This window comes from Eublepharis macularius, chromosome 10, assembly GCF_028583425.1.
Source record: "Eublepharis macularius isolate TG4126 chromosome 10, MPM_Emac_v1.0, whole genome shotgun sequence".
NCBI lineage: Eukaryota > Metazoa > Chordata > Lepidosauria > Squamata > Eublepharidae > Eublepharis > Eublepharis macularius.
The window spans coordinates 18,606,212-18,623,684 of NC_072799.1; the positions used below are offsets into that span (position 1 = coordinate 18,606,212).

Here is a 17,473-nt window from a genome sequence, read left to right on the forward strand (position 1 = left end):
TGCTTATTTATTTATTTATTTATTTATTTATTTATTTATTTATTTATTATTTCAATTTATAAACCGCCCATCCTCAGGGGCTCTGGGTGGTGAAAATTTCAGCCAAAGTCATGCTTGGGGTCTGGTTTGTGTTTTGGAGCAAGGCTGTTTTTTTGCTCCTTTTTAAGTTTTATCTATTCTGTTTTTCCCTTGTTAACTCTGGTACTTTTTAAAAATTTACCTTTAGATAGTAACAGCTTTTGGCCATATTCAGTAAATGTTATTACTGCTAACTACTACTATGTAGAAATCTAGTTAAGACCTTAGTCTTATTATTATCCTTTTCAGAAAGCTATGTCCTATTTGCTTTTTAACTACCACCTTGTTTGAAATGCTTGTCTTTTTAAACATTTTTGTGTCCGATCGTGTCTAAGGAAGTTTCTGTCTCTTTAAAGATTATCTCAGCAACCTTCGGCAGGCCCAGGAGATGATGATGAGATTACGTGGGGAAGTGAGGAACTCCCAATTGAATCAATCAACCAGAGGCAGCCGGTTGAAGGTAAGCAGCCAGTTGACTAATCCATAGTGACCAACATTCTTGTCATATTCTATGGTGTGACTAAGAGGTGCTGCTGTATCTCTAAGAGCCAAGCTACAAGTGATGCCTTACACAGGTTGGACACTTGTCAGCTTCCCTCAAGTTTTGATGGGAAATGTAGGCGTCCTGGTTTTACAGCTTGGCTCTCCATTACAGCTGCAAGACCAGGATGCCTACATTTCCCATCAAAACTTGAGGGAAGCTGACAAGTGTCCATCCTGTGTCAGGCGTCACTTGTAGCTTGGCTCTTAGTCTGCAGAGCAATAACTCAGGGCCTTGACTCGACATTCAGCAGGCCTCTCCTGCACCCCCCCCCCAAATGCTGTCAGTAGATACCACATATTAGAATATTGACATAATGAATATATTACATAGTTCAATATATAATAATAATAATAATAATAATAATAATAAACGTTTTTAAGAACCGTGACTGTCAGTTGACAAAATAGAGCAATCGGGCTTCCTGTTTGATTCTGTATGCGACTGCCCTGAAGTTCAGAAGTCAGATTGCTGCAAACAATTTTGTCCACTAACCTTAGACTCTATCAACCTTCCGTCTTATGGGACTCTGGGGCAGCTTGCCAGCCCCTCTTCCCTGCACCGCTGGCTGTGCAGAGAGGAGCATGCGTGGCTGCCAGTAGTTATGTGGCACTTCAGAGCAGTGGTCTTCGACCTGTGGGTTGAGATCCTCAAGAGAGCCATGAAGCCCCATCTGCTGGGGCATGAGCCTGTCTCCGTTTTTTTGCTGCCTTTTGGAAGGGCCTGCAGCTCGTGCACACACGTAGAAAGCACGGCTGCCGTAACTCCAGTTCCTCTTTGTGCACACACTGAGAGGAGCAGGAGGGCAGGAGGATGAGGCCGCTGAGCAGAGAAGAGGAGTCCTCTGTGTCTCTTGGCTTCCTCCTCACTACAGTACACCTCCTGGTGTTCAGCCCTCTCAGTTGTGGCCTTGATGTCAGTGATGTCATAACTCTGGCCCCTCCTCTTCTTGACACTTGATTCTGATGTCACGTGCTTGCAGCTCAGTGTGGGGAGGGGCTGTGGCTGAGTGGTAGAGCATCTCCTTTTCATACCAAAGGTCCCATCTTCAAGCCCTGGCATGTCCAGTTGAAAAGACCGCGGAGTAAATGATGTGAAAGACCTCTATCTGAGACCCTGGAGAACTGCTTCCAGTCTGAGTAGACAATACTGACCTTGATGGTCTGATTCAGTATAAAGCAGCTTCATGTGTGCTCATGTATTGCCCTTATCTGGAAAGATTGAAGGCCACTGATTTAGAGCATTGAAAGCACTTCACTGACATTATCGTGTATCCTTTACAAAAACCTTATAAGCTAGGTCATTAGCCACATATTGTCATTGGAGGGGTTGCAGAGGAGAGATTGGTTTGCCTAAGACCACTCGGTGGATTGGTGACCGGATTGTGATTTGAACCGGTCCAGGATATTGTTGCTTCATTGATTAATGTTTCTATACCAGCTTCCTTCACAAATTGGACTCGAGGACTTCCCATCTTACACGCTGGGCCACTGTAAAAGAAGTATAATAGTTAATAGAAAATCAGGATTCCTAAACAGTTTGAGGGCGGTGGTGATAGCATAAGACATGAAGGTACAGTAAATGAGGTCAATGCTGAGGGCACCTCAAAGGCACATTTTCTCCAAATGGTTATGCGTGCTTTAATACAGCAATTAGCAGCTCAACTCGCACTTCTGTTTGATTTCCATGGGATATAAGTTTTCTCCGGCCCAGCATTTTTTGGCAAGCACAATTCAGTCCTTTCACTTTCCCATCCAGCCTGCCTTTTCCAACTCAACATGACTCACTTCCTCCACTTTGCATAAAAACCTTGCAGCAGAATTAATGATACATGTAGATATTTATTAGTTTATTAACTGACGTTTGCGAAAGCCTGAAAAAAGTACTGCAGGTGGCAGATATGACTCTATAGAGAAGTGGCCACAGGGAGAGGGGGAATGGTTTACCCTTGAGATTATTTATGAAGTGCTCTTATAAAAGCTATAGCCCTCGTATGTTTTGATTAGCCTTTGACAGCCTGAAAACACCAAATGCTGCAGTGCATGGATCTTCAGCCCTGTTTCTTGGGGCTGAGCAGTAGAAGAGTCTTCCCTCTTTGGATTTTTATAGGCGCCAATAAATCCATTTTCTTCCTGTGCCAGATTGCCCGTTGATAACAAATGAAGAGCTCGCAGCCCTTCCTGTGGTTCAAGTGCTGCCTTCTGGCAAATATACGGGGTCCAAGTTGAAATCAACGGTGCAGATGCTGCAAGGCCTGTTGGAACAGGGAGTCCCTTCTCAGGAGGTTGAGGTAAGCAAGCATTCTTCTTCCTGAGGATTCGGTTCATCACCAGAACGGGAAGGACTACCTATCGGTATCCAGCCCTTCCTTCAGTGAGCCCAGAGGGGATCTCACTTAATCCTTACTAGAAGATGGTCTGATACAGGGGTCATTTCGTAGAAAAAGAGCTGGAGGAACTCATTAGCATAACTCATTAGCATATGCCACACCTCTGACATCACCTATTCCGGCTGTTTTGGACCCAATCCTAGCCATTCAGGGCCGAAATTGGGCCCAAAATGGCAAAAAGGGGCTGAAAATGGCCGAAAGGGGCCCAAAATGGTCAGGATCAGGCCACTGATGAGCGGGAGAGTGATCCACCATCCGTCAGAGGCCCGATCCAGGCCCTTTTGGCCCCAATCCAGGCCGAAACAGGCCCAAAATGGCCGAGAGTCAGGTGGGTGGGGCCACCTGACATGTGACCTCTTTGGGGAACTGCCAGAACTGCGTTCCCCCTCAAAATGAGCCCTGGTCTGATAGAAAAAGAGACTTGCTCAAGCCTTCCTAATGTTCTTCATGGCTGAGCGAGGGTCATTCTACACGTTACTTCTTTTCCAAGTTTGCCGTGGAGCTGACCCGTGCTCCAAGCCATCCCGCAGCAGCTCTGGGGAATGGCTTCTATTTTTAAAAAGGAGAGTGCAAATTGGGCTTGGAAAGCTGCCGCAGGGGGAGGGAGAGCTCCTGCCCTTCTCTCAAGCTTTTTTCCACCCGTGCAAAAACAGTGCCAGGGTGGGGCTCCCATTTCTGCTGCCACTTGTGCACACAGTACCTCCACATGGAGCAGCAGAAATGGGAAAACTCTCCCCACTGCATTGGGGAGCTCTCCCTTCCCTGGCAAAATCTTTCCAAGCCCATTTGCACTCTCCTTTTTTTATAGAAGCCATTCCCCAGAGCTGCTGTGTGACTGCATGGAGCATGGATTGTCTCCGTGGCAAACTTGTAAAAGAAGTAACGTTTAAAGTGATCTTTAGAATGTGAACACAGGAGTCCCCCGGCCTGATCCAAAGCTCATTCTACAGCACAGATTTGTACCCCCACCCACCCCTGGCCAGTTCTTGGCAGAAGCAGTTAACTAGAGCTTCCTCTCAAGATATTCAGCCTGGCTTTTGAGGCCCTTGCCTCTCATTTTAGACAAATGTGGATCATTTTGTAGGGAGAAGCAAAGTGCTTACTGGTTTGCTTCATGAACGTTGCCAGCAATTCATTGCTTGTGAAATGAAGGAGGGCTTTGAGCTTTGCTGGGTGAATTTATCAACTAGAATTTAGTGGGTTAATCAGCGGCGGTCAGTTGAAGGCAAATTATAAACAGTAGAGATGGACGTTTTCGTATATCTCCAGAAAAGGCACCTGTGATGTGGATTTTGTGATACACACGTTCATTTTAGTTTAATTAATCAATTCAAATATAAATGATCAATGCGTTAAAGAACTCTTTAGATTCTCTTGTTCTCTTTGTGTGCTAAGTTTGGTAGAGGCATAGCAAAAATTGAAATTTCTTGTGTTGTTTATTGGTTTTGTTGTTGTTTATTTAATTTTTATCCAGAGAATTAGGTTAGGCTTAGAGATAGTGACTTAACAGAGGTCTCCCAGTGAGCATAATGTCAGAGTGGAGATTCGAACCCGGGTCTTGCTGGTTTACCAGTTATCCCTTCCACCAAACTTTATGTAATTTGTGTGCCTGTTTACAGAATCTTCAAGACTTAAAACCTTTGGATCAATGTTTGGTGGGCCAAACAAAAGAAAACAGAAAGAAGAACAGATATAAGAATATACTACCTTGTAAGTCCCACCGTCCAGAGGATCTTGTATAATTTTGTTTTATCATTGCTGTCATCTGAATCAGTTGTGCCAGGAGATAACTGTATCGATGCAGTTGGAAGGGCTCAGGATGAGATTTGAAAGAACAGCGGGAGATCCCTTTTTATCAGCCACATATGTTGGTTTACCACAGGTTCAATAAACCCATGTTTGTTTCTGTTACTTGGGACAGAAAAGCAGAATAGTTGTTCGATCGCCCAGCCAGCTGTAACCCATGTCTGGTAGGCTGTGCTCAGTTTAGGGGGCTACTGATTTCTCAGGCTTGATCCACAGTTCTGTCTGTATAAGCTGCATTTTGGATCATTTGTGTTGTCGAGCCATTGAGGTGGTCTAAGGCTAGCGAACCATTAAAAGGATTGCATTGTCTGTAGCACACTATCCTAAAAGTGTAGTATCAGATTTATTTATGGGGTTTTCAAGGCAAGACATTTATTTATTTATGTCATTTATAGTCTACCTTTCTCACTGAGACACAAGGTGGATTACACAGTGTGAGTTTAGTACAGTCAATATCCAGAACATTTCCATAAACAATGCCAGTAGGGTAAATAGATACCAGTTCACAAAGACATAGCATTATCAGGAATCCAATACAACATAGTGGTGAACAGCGGTGTAGTGTGGGTTGGCAGCACCCAGGGTAACTCCCAGTAGGTGATGCCCCTGTTACTACACGTGTGTGTGTGCTTTGCGCACGCGCATTTCCAGGTACGTGTGATGATGTCATTTCCGGGAAGTGACGTCATCGCTCAAGGCACGGCTGCCCCATGGGAGCGCTCCCGCAATTCAGGCCCACTCTCCTCCCCACCCCTTACCTGGCAGCCCTCCAGTGCAGCCGCCTGCACCACTGCCACCAGCTCGGTGTGCTCCTTGGCCAGCAGCCGCTGCAGGAGGGCCAACTCAGTGCCCAGCGAACCAGCCACCCCATTGATGCAGCAGGCAGCCAAGGGGTGCAGGTGGCCTCCCGCAGACACAGCTCAGGCTCTACCACTTGGCGTGGTGCCCCCCAAAAATTATGCACCCGAGGTGACCTCCCCTCTGCTCCTCCCCTGTGCTACGCCACTGGTGGTGAAGTCTAAGATGGACATGAGAGGTAAGACCATGAGAAGGGGAGCTGCTCTAACACTGCATGTTTCCGGAGGCCCAAACTAGATACAACAGGAGCAGCCATGTGAATAACATCCCATTTGGTCCTCTGGTACAAGCATTAGTTGCCTGGTGTTGGTTTTGGATGGTGATTGCATTCAAGCAGATACCAGAAGTGCCAGTTGAAGCATAGCGTGACTGAACCTCTTTGCTCAGCCTTTTTAAGTTTCGGTGGGGTGGAACTCATTTCCTAAGAGCGGTCACATGCTAGCCCACTCAGTAAAGTCCACACGAGGCCTTTAATATTAAAACAGACCCCATGAAAGCATCAGGCTGTGACACATCTTCCGTAATGATCCGCATGAGCAGTTTAGCACCCTACCCTGATTAGCATTCTGCTTCCAGGGTTTTTGGCATGAATGTTAGTTGCTCAGTAAACAGGTACTAACCTTTGCTCCAACCAGACCCCCCTCCCTTTCCCTAGAAAGAAAACTCATGAGTCTCTCTAGATGAGACATCTGACATACGAAGAATACATGTCAGGAGATGCAATGCTAGCCATGTAGTAACAGGGGCATCACCTACTGGGAGTTGCCCCAGGTGCTGCCAACCCACGCTACACCGCTGTTCACCACTATATTGTATTGGATTCCTGATAATGCTATGTCTTTGTTAGTTAGCTGGAAAGGGTAGTTTAAAAAGATAGAGCCGGCAGCAGGGCAAAGGCTTTGCTATATATTGGAGCTGTGCGAAGGAAGGGGCTGTGAAATGCCTCTCCAAAGGCTCTGTCAATTTCACCTCTCCAGTCTAAAACTGTGTGGGATCGCAACCAGAGTGCAGCAAGGAGCTGGAGCTGCCATCCAGAGCCGGGCTTGGACCTGGAGAGGTTATAATGGGTTGAAATTTCCCTTCTGGCATTTCCCAACCCCTTCACACAGCTCCAGCGTATACCACACAGCTCTGTCTTTTTAAAATAACCTTCCCAGCTAACATTGCATCTCCCGACACGGGTTCTTCATGTGTCAGATGTCTCGTGTAGAGAGACTCTCATTGTCAAGGTTCTGTTGTAACGTCCTAAGACAGAGCCTGCACCTCAGCCAAGCCCCAATGTCAACATTTATGAGCTCTCTTTGCATTACACCGTTGGGGAGATGCGTCTGCCTTGCATATCTGATTGCATAGCTCTGGTGTTCCGTACAAAGCTCTTCGAAGCCATTTTGTACACAAGTTTACAAATCGAAGAACCCTATTCTGTGGTTGTTGTGGGTTTTCCGGGCTGTATTGCCGTGGTCTTGGCATTGTAGTTCCTGACGTTTCGCCAGCAGCTGTGGCTGGCATCTCCAGAGGTGTAGCACCAAAAGACAGAGATCTCTCAGTGTCACCAGTGCTACACCTCTGAAGATGCCAGCCACAGCTGCTGCCGAAACGTCAGGAACTACAATGCCAAGACCACGGCAATACAGCCCGGAAAACCCACAACAACCATCGTTCTCCGGCCGTGAAAGCCTTCGACAATACAACCCTATTCTGTGTTTGGGATTGCAGATGATGCCACTAGAGTGCCTCTGGGAGCCGAAGGCGGCTACATCAATGCTAGTTTCATCCGGATGCCGGTGGGAAGTAAAGAATACGTTTACATTGCGTGCCAAGGACCCCTCCCTACTACGGTAGCCGACTTCTGGCAAATGGCCTGGGAACAAAACTGCACTGTCATAGCCATGATGACCCAGGAAGTAGAAGGAGAGAAGATCAAATGCCAGCGGTATTGGCCTGATGAACTTGGCAAAACCATAATGGTCAGCGACAGACTCCGGCTGGCCCTTGTGAGGCTGCAGCAGCTCAAAGGCTTTGTTGTCAGAGTCGTGGAGCTAGAGGACATTCACGTAAGTGAGCTTCAGGATTTGAGTCCAGTGGTGCCGTAGAGACCAACAAGATTTTTCAGGGTAGAAGCTTTCGAGGGTCAAAGTTCCCTTCGTCAGATATAGGGAGGAGTGTAGACCCCTGAGCCTTGATATCCCTGCCAGGAGGTGGGAGAGGGGAAGCAGGATGTAAAGGTACGGTCCATCTTGGTGCCAGAGGACACATTTTGCATCTGCTGAGGAAGTTGTTTCTCTTCTCAACAGACCTGATGCTGACTCTTCCTGTGTCTCTGTTTAAAACCTTAGACAGGTGAGCTCCGGCACGTGTCCCATTTGAACTTTACTGCCTGGCCCGATCACGACACGCCCTCCCACCCAGACGATTTGCTCACTTTTATATCCTACATGAGGCACATCCACAAATCAGGACCAATCATCACTCATTGCAGCGCAGGCATTGGACGATCGGGGACGCTCATTTGCATCGACGTGGTCTTGGGACTCATCGGTCAAGATCTCGAGGTGAGATCAGACGGAGGAACTTCTGGGGTGGTTCTGTTTAAGGGCATTTGTGTTGGCTTTCTTGTGTGTGACTCCATGTTTGTTTCTGTTTTATTCAGATTTTTTTTATATATACTTACGGTAGATATGAGCTAGGCCTTTTTTGCCATAGACCATCTTCTGGGAATAGGTGAGGCAGTCACCCACCGTCAGAATATTATTGTGAGGCTGTAAAATGGGACGGCTTGATGGCTGTAAGCTCTGGCTTGTTTAATTATATCTTTTAATGACTATTATTTTTGCCTTGTATTTATTGTTACCTGCCTTGGATCCTGACTGGGTTTACAGAGGTGGGATACAAATACCCTAAATAAATAAAAACTTCTAAAAGGTACCAAAGGAGGCAGCATCCCTTCCCTCGTGAGGCACAAGACAAGATTAATCAGGGTATTATGCAACGTATTTTTGGCTCTGCCTCCAAGTTCTTAAAGGACGGGGATTCTTGTCTGCCAGATCTAGAAACAGGCCCAGCCACCACCATCTCCCTCCTTTATGAGAGAATATATGCCTAGCCAGGGCTTTTTTTTCTGGGAAAAGAGGTGGTGGAACTCAGTGGGTTGCCCTCAGAGAAAATGGTCACATGGCTGGTGGCCCCGCTCCCTGATCTCCAGACAGAGGGGAGTTTAGATTGCCCTCCGTGTGGCGGCGTAGAGGGCAATCCAAACTCCCCTCTGTCTGGAGATCAGGGGGCGGAGCCACCAGCCCTGTGACCATTTTCAAGAGGTTCCGGAACTCCATTCCCCCGCGTTCCCCCTGAAAAAAAGCCCTGTGCCTAGCCTATTTTCTTTTTCTCCTTTTAATCCACTGAGTCCAACACAGCGACATCTGCATGTAATCTAGCAATATTTCTCAGGCAGTCTTTCTTTGAGCCCAGACCTACACATGGGGAAGCAGACTCCAAGGCCAGAAACTCCACTGAACAGCATGAAAGCGGCAGGATGAAGGGGTGATTTTGACGACCTGTGCAGCAGAGGGGGGCTCGACCTCTCCCCCATCCTCTACCTTTCTCTTCTAGAGCCTCCCCTCGATGGCTTTTCCTCCATGATTGCAGTGTCATGGGGAAAAGTAGGGCATGTTTACAGAGGAAAAGAGGCAGATGAGAAAGGGCTAAGCACCCCGCTTCTTACCCGTCCAAATGGTCTTGTCATCATGCTTGTTTGCAGGGGTCGCATAACTCATTAGCATATGCCACACCCCTTGACATCACTGAAAATGTGTCATCATTAGCATAACTGATTTGCATATGCCACACCCCCTGGCATCACCTATCCTGGCTGTTTTGGACCCAATCCTGGCCATTCAGGGCCCAAATTGGGCCCAAAATGGCAAAAAGAGGCTGAAAATGGCCAAAAAGGGCCCCAAAATGGTCAGGATCGGGCCGCTGCTGAGCGGGAGAGTGATCCACCACCCGTCAGAGGCCTGATCCGGGCCGTTTTGGCCTCAATCCAGGCCGAAATGGGCCCAAAATGGCCGAGAGTCAGGTGGGTGGGGCCACCTGACATGTGACTTCTTTGGGGAACTACCGGAACTGTGTTCCTGTGCGTTCCTCCCCCAAAATGAGCCCTGCTTGTTTGGCAAAAACCTAAGTCTGTTGTCAATTGCATAGTTCCAGCCTGCCAAAGCTGATGCTTTCTGCACCAGAGCAATGCTCTGTTTTTCAATAATACTTCAGCAGGTGCATCTAACACTGATGTTCTCTGTGTGCTTTTCCCCCTCCTAGTTTGACATCTCAGACATAGTGCGCACCATGCGCCTGCAGAGGCATGGAATGGTGCAAACGGAGGTATGTGTATTCAGACCGCTGGAGCATGCAGTTCAACTCTGATTTAAGAATTGCTTTTCTTCATTTTCTGAGAGAGCCAGTGTGTTGTAGTGGCTAGTGTTGGACAAGTTCAGAGATCCCTACTCATAGAAGCTTGCTGGGTAACTTTGATCTAGTGACACACAGCCTCGCAGGGTTGTTGTGAGGATAAGACAGAGAAGAGGAGAATGATGGTAAGCCACTTTGAGGACTCATTGGGGAGAAAAGCAGGGTGTAAATGAAATAAATGAATTCAGCACGTCCCATCAGCTAAGCTAGGAACAGGAGTCTTCCAGCACCCTTAATTTCTGTTTGCTGAAGTGAAATCAAATAGTAAATGCCGAAGGATGAGCAAATTTTTAAACCAAGAAACCTGTATGCTGCGTGGTATACAGTCTGCACATGGACACACATGGACAGTGTCTGATCTGAACCATTCAAGCCCTACTTTGGGATGAGGGGGTGAGGTAGAGATGGGAGAGGGAGACTGCACTCGAGGCCTCTGGCGTAATCCTGGGGTTCTCCCAAAGGATCTTGGATAGCAGGGCTGGGAAGAACCCTCGCCCAAGAATAGGGAGAGCTGGTGCCAGTCAGAATAAGCTGCTCTCAGCTAAAGGAACCAGTGGCCTGACTCTGCATAAAGCATTTCCCATGCATTCACTGTTGGTTTAACACATTAGCACAAAGCTCGCAGTGGGCTACCTAAACAAGACCAGTGTTCACCTCTCCCCAACTCTGTCCAAAGGCATAAATCCTGCAGAGTACACATCCCATATTGATCTTGAGGTCAGCCCCTTGACAGTGGCGCAGGGGAAGAGGCCTGATGGGATGAATTTGCAAGCCCCTACGGACCATAGAGCTGGATGAATGCTGAATTCACATTCGCCCCTCTCCATTACTGCCATGCAGGCATTCCTTGGAGTTTACGGGAACAGATGACAACAACAACAACAACAGCGCTTATATACTACTCTTCTAGACAGATTAGTGCCTTACCCAGAGCAGTGAACAAGTTAGTGTAATTATTATCCCCACAATACAGCTGGGGAGCTGGGGCTGAGAGGAGTGGCTTACCCAAGGCCACCTACTGAGCTCGTGGCAGTAGTGGGATTCGAACCAGCAGAGTGCAGAAGGCAGTGGGGCGGGAGGAGTTGCACCAGTGCAATTTTGTCATGTCTTAAATGGCAACTGTTGAGTTGAAATTTCTCCATCCCAGCCTTTATGTTTTGTTACGAATTTTTGCACCTGCAATCTTATGAATGCTTTCCTTTGTTCTCAGGACCAGTATATTTTCTGCTATCAAGTTATCCTCTATGTTCTAAAACGTCTTCAAGTAGAAGAACAGCAGAGAAACAACTAAATTTGAAAGCCAAATGTGCTTTTAAAAGGGGTGCGGAGTAGGACAGAAAAAGGAGGATCCTGGATAATTCAGGCATTCTGCACTACAGAATCAAACTGATTTAACATTCATTCTGTCTCCTGCAAGGGATTTCTAATACAGAATTCTCAGCAAACCACAGTTCCCAGGAATCCTTTGGGGAACCATGACAGCTAACCTGGTATAAAGCTAATATGCATCTGTAGTAGACATGGACACGAAAGAGAAAAAAACCAAACGCGAGTTTCGTGTTTTGATGCAATCCATAAATTGTGATTTACGAAACTTCACGAAATCGACACATTTGCCAAAACACTTCGTTAGTTTCATGATTCATCAGGACACAGGGCATTTCAGCAGCCCCCTTTATACCCAGAGATGCCAAACTCGCAGAGAGATTCAGCAGGCTTTCCTTCACTCAGCCTCCCAGTTTGCAATACGTTGATTGGGAAGGTCAGTGGGAAGAGTGGGAAGGGAAGTACTGCCAGAGGCCTCAGAGTCAAGCTAGGCCCCAGAGCCAGACAAAGGTCTGAGAAAGGAGAGGTGGAGGGAAAAAGGCACCCTCACCCAAAAGACCTTCCCAGCAAGGTCCCAAATCTACTCTCTTTCCAAAAAGCTCCCAAATGCTTCCCAAAAGATATCCACTCTCTCTTTCCAGAAGCTCCTAATTCCACTCCCTCACTCCCAAATTCCAGCAACAACAGATCACCCCTCTCCTCTATCTGTGCTGAAACTGAAAGCACGAGGCAGAGCTGTGCCTTAAATAAGAAATGCTCACATAGAGCAGAACAGCAGCCCTCTTGTTGGCAGACAGACCTGCCCATCAGGGTTTGGAGGGAAGAGATTAGTGTTCCCATGGCTACAGAAGGCCGATCTCCTCAGTAGCCATCCCCTGCCCCTTGCTGTATAGGGCAAAATGGGAGCTCTCTCCAGTTGGCAGAGATAGCTGCCTATCAGGGTTTTGAGGGCTAAGATTGGGCAATGAAAGATCTGCAGACTTTCCTGTCCTCCGTTGCCTAGGGAATCAATAGATTGGCGCCAGCCTGTCTGGCATTATGAATCGATCACGAAACACATGAAACGGCCCAAAAGATCGTGGATTTCGTGAAACCTCAGCCCCCCACAAAACACGTTTCTTGAAGTGCAAGAGGGCTAGTTTTGTCATGATAATTGTTTCGTATTTCGATTCGTGCCCATGTCTAATCTGTAGTGCAGGTGTACCTTGAGTATTCTCTGCCAATACGGTCCCAGTCTCTGGCAAACATCAAGTACCCTCGTACTTCCACTTGCTATCTGAATGGTCCAGTGTCTTGCATTCCATTGGAACAGGCTGCATTCTTTGCAGTTGTGTGATACTATGATAAACAATTGACATTTTAAAACAGCTTTCTGTTTTTACAAGAAGTATTAATGTCTCCTACAGGGTTTTTTTTTCCTCCCCAGCTATTTTATAATATATTCCAATGCTGGGGGTGGGGAGGGCAGAGGGAGAAATGCAAACAGTATTTTATCTTGGTGGACTTTCTTACAGGGACATTCGTATTAGTCTATTTTTAAATTTTTGTTTATAGCAGAGCTGTCTTTTCCCACCATTTTTAATACAGTAGAGCTTTTTATAGAAAATACTTGAAATCAGTATTTAAGCTTTACAGAACATCATATTAGCATAGGGCGAAGTAGCAAACATGACCTGTAAGTATCACTTGTTATATTGTTTACTTTATAGAGATGTGTATATATTTATATACTTTTACAAAAAAAAGTTGAATTATCAGGTGTCTGAGCATATAACTACTGAGACGCCTCCACAGTGTAAATAAAAGTACACTTTTAAAATACAAAGGAATCGTTTTTCTGTCCATTTGATATATTCTGTTTTGTTCCTGATATTGGGGACCTTTTGCTTTGCCTTCTACCACTCCAGCTGTTTCCAGCTGTATCTGGGTTCTGTCGTAACTCAGATGTTGCAGTGGAATCACATGCTTCCATTTTTACATCTGGTCGTCATAAATGTTAGAAATGGCGCCCCCATCCCTGCTGTGGACAGGAGCTCCTGTTTCTTCTGTGATTCATAAAAAGTGGAGATGGGAGTCAGGAAAGGAGCTTCCTCTTCAGAATCTCTGTCATTTTGTTTCTTGGTAAAGTGGGTCATGAATTCAAACTGTGAATGTATTCAATGCAAAATTAGGCACATCCAGATAGGCAAATACAGAGGCAACCGAACATCAGGTGCCGACAAAAATGGCTATCAGTAGCAAATGTTGTGATTGACATTGTTAGTTTAAGTCCGTTCAGAAATGTATTGTTTCCTGTAGGCGCCTCAATACACGACCAGAATGCATGGCCTTTTTTGAGGTTTGCTTATCCAGATTGTCTGGAACTTGGGCTATGTCCTTAACACACAGTTATCCTTGCCATGAGACAGAGAAGGCCATTGTGGCATCCTTGGAAGTATACACAGAAGGCTAGACTATAACAGTGACAACCTATCTCTTGTTTATTAAATCTTTTCCACCTTGGGCATGAGTCCGGTCATGCACAGCTGCCTGTTGAAACTGGCCGGCTTGGGAATGGTTTTTCATCCTGGAATGTCCAGGGCCATTCCTCTCATCTGGGAATGCCCAGGGCCATTCCTTTTCAAAACTCATGTTGATCTTGCTGCCCAAAATGTCTAACATGCTATCTTGGGGTTCAGGTTCTTTTCTTCTCTTTTCTCCAAATATTTCTTGTAAATCTGATACACTGGGCATACAACACAAGCACATACCAGGTCAGGAGGGTCCCTCATTTCTTATGCTACAGACACTTGAATTAGCAAACTATCGATATCTAAAGCAGGCCTGTGACCCACCAAGACAAGCACAGCCCACAGCCTCTGTAATGAGACTTGTCAGGTACTTGGAATACCCTCAGAGCTAAGCTACAAGAGATGAATTACATGAGGAGAAGCACGTGAAGGGAGTCACAATGTTAGCCAGGAAGCTGAGTTTTAAAAGCGATTGGAAGGCTTTGTCAATTTCCCCTCTCTACAGAGCCAGAGAGATTGCTGCTCAGAAAGTTTATTTCCTCTTAGCCTCTTAGAAGGGGAGATGAAACTGACTGCGAGCCTTCTGGAGGCAAAAAAGGAAATTAACAAACCCTCTGGACAGTGATCTCCCTAGCTCCCAAAGCAACGCCCCCCCCCCCCCCCAACATGGGTCAGTAATGACTCAGAGCTTGCACAGGGGACTACCTTTACCTTTTTAGTGTGTGTGTATAACAGGAAGGGGTTATATAGTGCCACAAGCCTGACCAAAATTGCCGCATGCTCATTTTTAAAATGTTTATATGGACTACAACATACACTGCTAGTTTAATAAGATGTTGTGGATGTCCTACCTGAGATTTACATCTCCATCAATCCAGTAAGTGATAATATCGAAAAATATTCCACCAGGAGAACAACAAAGGATAAGGATGCTGATACCTTCTGCTGTGGTTGTGGCAAGCTTAATGGCCAAGATATAAGCCATCAAAGGCATGATCCCAAATTGGCATATCGTCCCCACAGCTATCCCCCAAGGTCTCTTAATGTTGTCCCACAGCTTCTCAATGGTGCAACCCAAGTAAAGCATTGGCACATCCATCATAAACGTCAAGATCACGGACAAAACTTGTTCATAAATGTGGCTTTCTTCTGGTTGCCGCCACCAGTTGTTTGTTCCTTTGGAAAATCCAAGGAACTGCTGGAGTTGTTGGCCATCCTCTTTCTAAGATGCTCCCATCTGCCTCCTCAAGCCTGCTCTGGCACTGAGAATGTCAGGAATGACACCAGTCTATCCCACCAGGTTACCTCCACTAGAATTCCTTAATCGCTAACTCAACACAAGCTTGCATAATGGAATGGAATGCCTGTTGCTATTGGTTACTCCAGCAATCTTCATTGCAGGACTAGGTAATGCAGTTCGGGAGTGATCATTGGAAGATGTGGGTATGTGAGATGCGCTTAGGAGATTTTATGTTTTATAACAGTTATAGCAGTTTATTTTTTTCCAGGATTAATTCCATGCAACCACAAAATGCGCAATCATGGGAAATTATGCATTTTTTAAAAAAGCATAATCTAGCTCATGAGGTTAGAGTGATGGTAGTGGCAGGGGGGTACCCAAAACATAAGAGAGAAGAACTCCAAGTGGAGACCCCTTGGCATCCCACTGTTACAATAAATGCATCGATTCACCCCAAGCAAGTTTTTCACCGGTGATCTCGTTTTGCATTTTTTATGTAAAATCTGCTACTGAAAGATTGAATGAGGAATGAGAACCATCTATACGGTATTTTTCGACCTCACAACTTCTGGGCCATCTTAAAGGTCAGCTTCTAGGTCCTCCCGAGACACACACACACAGGGAAACTTGTACCTCATACAAAAGACAAAACTTTCCTCCAATAAGTCTGGGAATATGTTGTCTAATGCCCTATCCTGTTATGTTGCCTCTTTTGTTTGGGCATCTTTCTCCTTCCTCAGAATTAAAACCAGTTACTTTACAGACCCATCTTTGTTACTCTTTTTTTGCAGGGTAGGGGAGTGGTAAAATAGCATTTAATTTATGGTGGATGGCACAGATCATAGATGCAATTGCAGTGTTGTTATTGACCGTTCATTGTTTTTATTGTATTGTCGAAGGCTTTCACGGCCGGAGAACGATGGCTGTTGTGGGTTTTCCGGACTGTATTGCCGTGGTGTTGGCATTGTAGTTCCTGACGTTTCGCCAGCAGCTGTGGCTGGCATCTTCAGAGGTGTAGCACCAAAAGACAGAGATCTCTCAGTGTCACGGTGTGGAAAAGATGTAGGTTATTTGTATCTACTCAGGAGGGGTGGGGTTGAGCTGAGTCATCCTGTAAGAGTTTCCCAGGGTGTGGAATGCTAATGGCGGGAGGCTTCACTGAATCCTGAGGAGGTTCTTTTGCATATGGATTGGTGCTTGATGTGCTAATCTTCTCTGCAGGGCTATTGTCGGGGATAGAATGTTTTGTTAGCCTGGTGTTTTTCAGAACTGGAAACCATGCTCTGTTCATTCTTAAGGTTTCTTCTTTCCTGTTGAAGTTTTGCTTATGCTTGTGAATTTCAATGGCTTCCCTGTGCAGTCTGACAAAGTAGTTGGAAGTGTTGTCCAGTATTTTGGTGTCCTGGAATAAGATACTGAGCCCTGTTTGAGTTAGGCTATGTTCAGCCACTGCTGATTTTTCAGGTTGTCCAAGTCTGCAGTGTCTTTCATGTTCTTTTATTCTTGTCTGGATGCTACGCTTTGTGGTCCCAATCAGGGCCGGCGCGCGCATGGAGGCCAGGTAGGCGGTGGCCTCGGGCACGCGGGCACTGGAGGGGCGCTGGAAGGGGTGTTGGGGGGTGGAGACGCGCGCAGCGAAGCTGGCATGACTTGGCTGCAGCTACTGCTGCAGCCAGTCAGCCAGCCCCTTGCTGCCACCACCGCTGCCACACACCCCAGCCGGGCGCAGCCTCTGTGCGCCACTCGAGCCCCGCTGCCACCGCCACACTTCCCAGCCGGGCGCAGCCTCCACGCACCGCCCCAGCAGCGGCTCGCAGCTTCTGCTCCCGGCTGGGGCGTGTGGGGGCGGCGGCGGTGGAAGCACGGGGCTGGCTAGCTCCGCTGCGTGCTCCTCCGCCCCAGCCGGGCACAGAAGCCATGAGCTGCTGCTGGGGTGGCGAACGGAGCAGCCTCCGTGCGCCGCCCCAGCCCCGGCTCGCAGCTTTTGCGCTCGGCTGGGGCATGTGGCGGCGGCAGCACGGGGCTGGCTGGCTGGCTGCAGCTACTGCTGCAGCCCGCCACCCCAGCTCTGCTGTGCACTCCTCCGCCCCAGCTGGGCGTAGAAGCCGTGAGCTGCTGCTGGGGCGGCGCACGGAGCAGCCTCCGCGCGCCGCTCCAGCAGCAGCTCGCAGCTTCTGCGCTCGGCGGTCCTCCACACGCCGCCCAGCCCCCCTGCGGCGCGTGATGACGTCTGCAATGACGTCATCACGCAGTCCGTGGCGCGC

The 17,473-nt window shown here is 47.2% G+C and overlaps 1 protein-coding gene across 1 annotated transcript in view; it reads left to right on the top strand.

The window, feature by feature from the left end:
- PTPN13 (protein tyrosine phosphatase non-receptor type 13) overlaps positions 1-13,338 on the top strand; it is a 195,898-nt gene extending 182,560 nt beyond the window's left edge. Inside the window, exons 41-47 of the mRNA XM_054989766.1 lie at positions 435-538; positions 2,761-2,909; positions 4,628-4,718; positions 7,389-7,726; positions 8,009-8,224; positions 9,984-10,046; positions 11,344-13,338. Coding sequence (XP_054845741.1) covers positions 435-538; positions 2,761-2,909; positions 4,628-4,718; positions 7,389-7,726; positions 8,009-8,224; positions 9,984-10,046; positions 11,344-11,424 — 1,042 coding nt within the window. The 3' untranslated portion in view covers positions 11,425-13,338. The remainder of the gene's footprint in view (positions 1-434; positions 539-2,760; positions 2,910-4,627; positions 4,719-7,388; positions 7,727-8,008; positions 8,225-9,983; positions 10,047-11,343) is intronic.
- Positions 13,339-17,473: the final 4,135 nt, after the last annotated feature.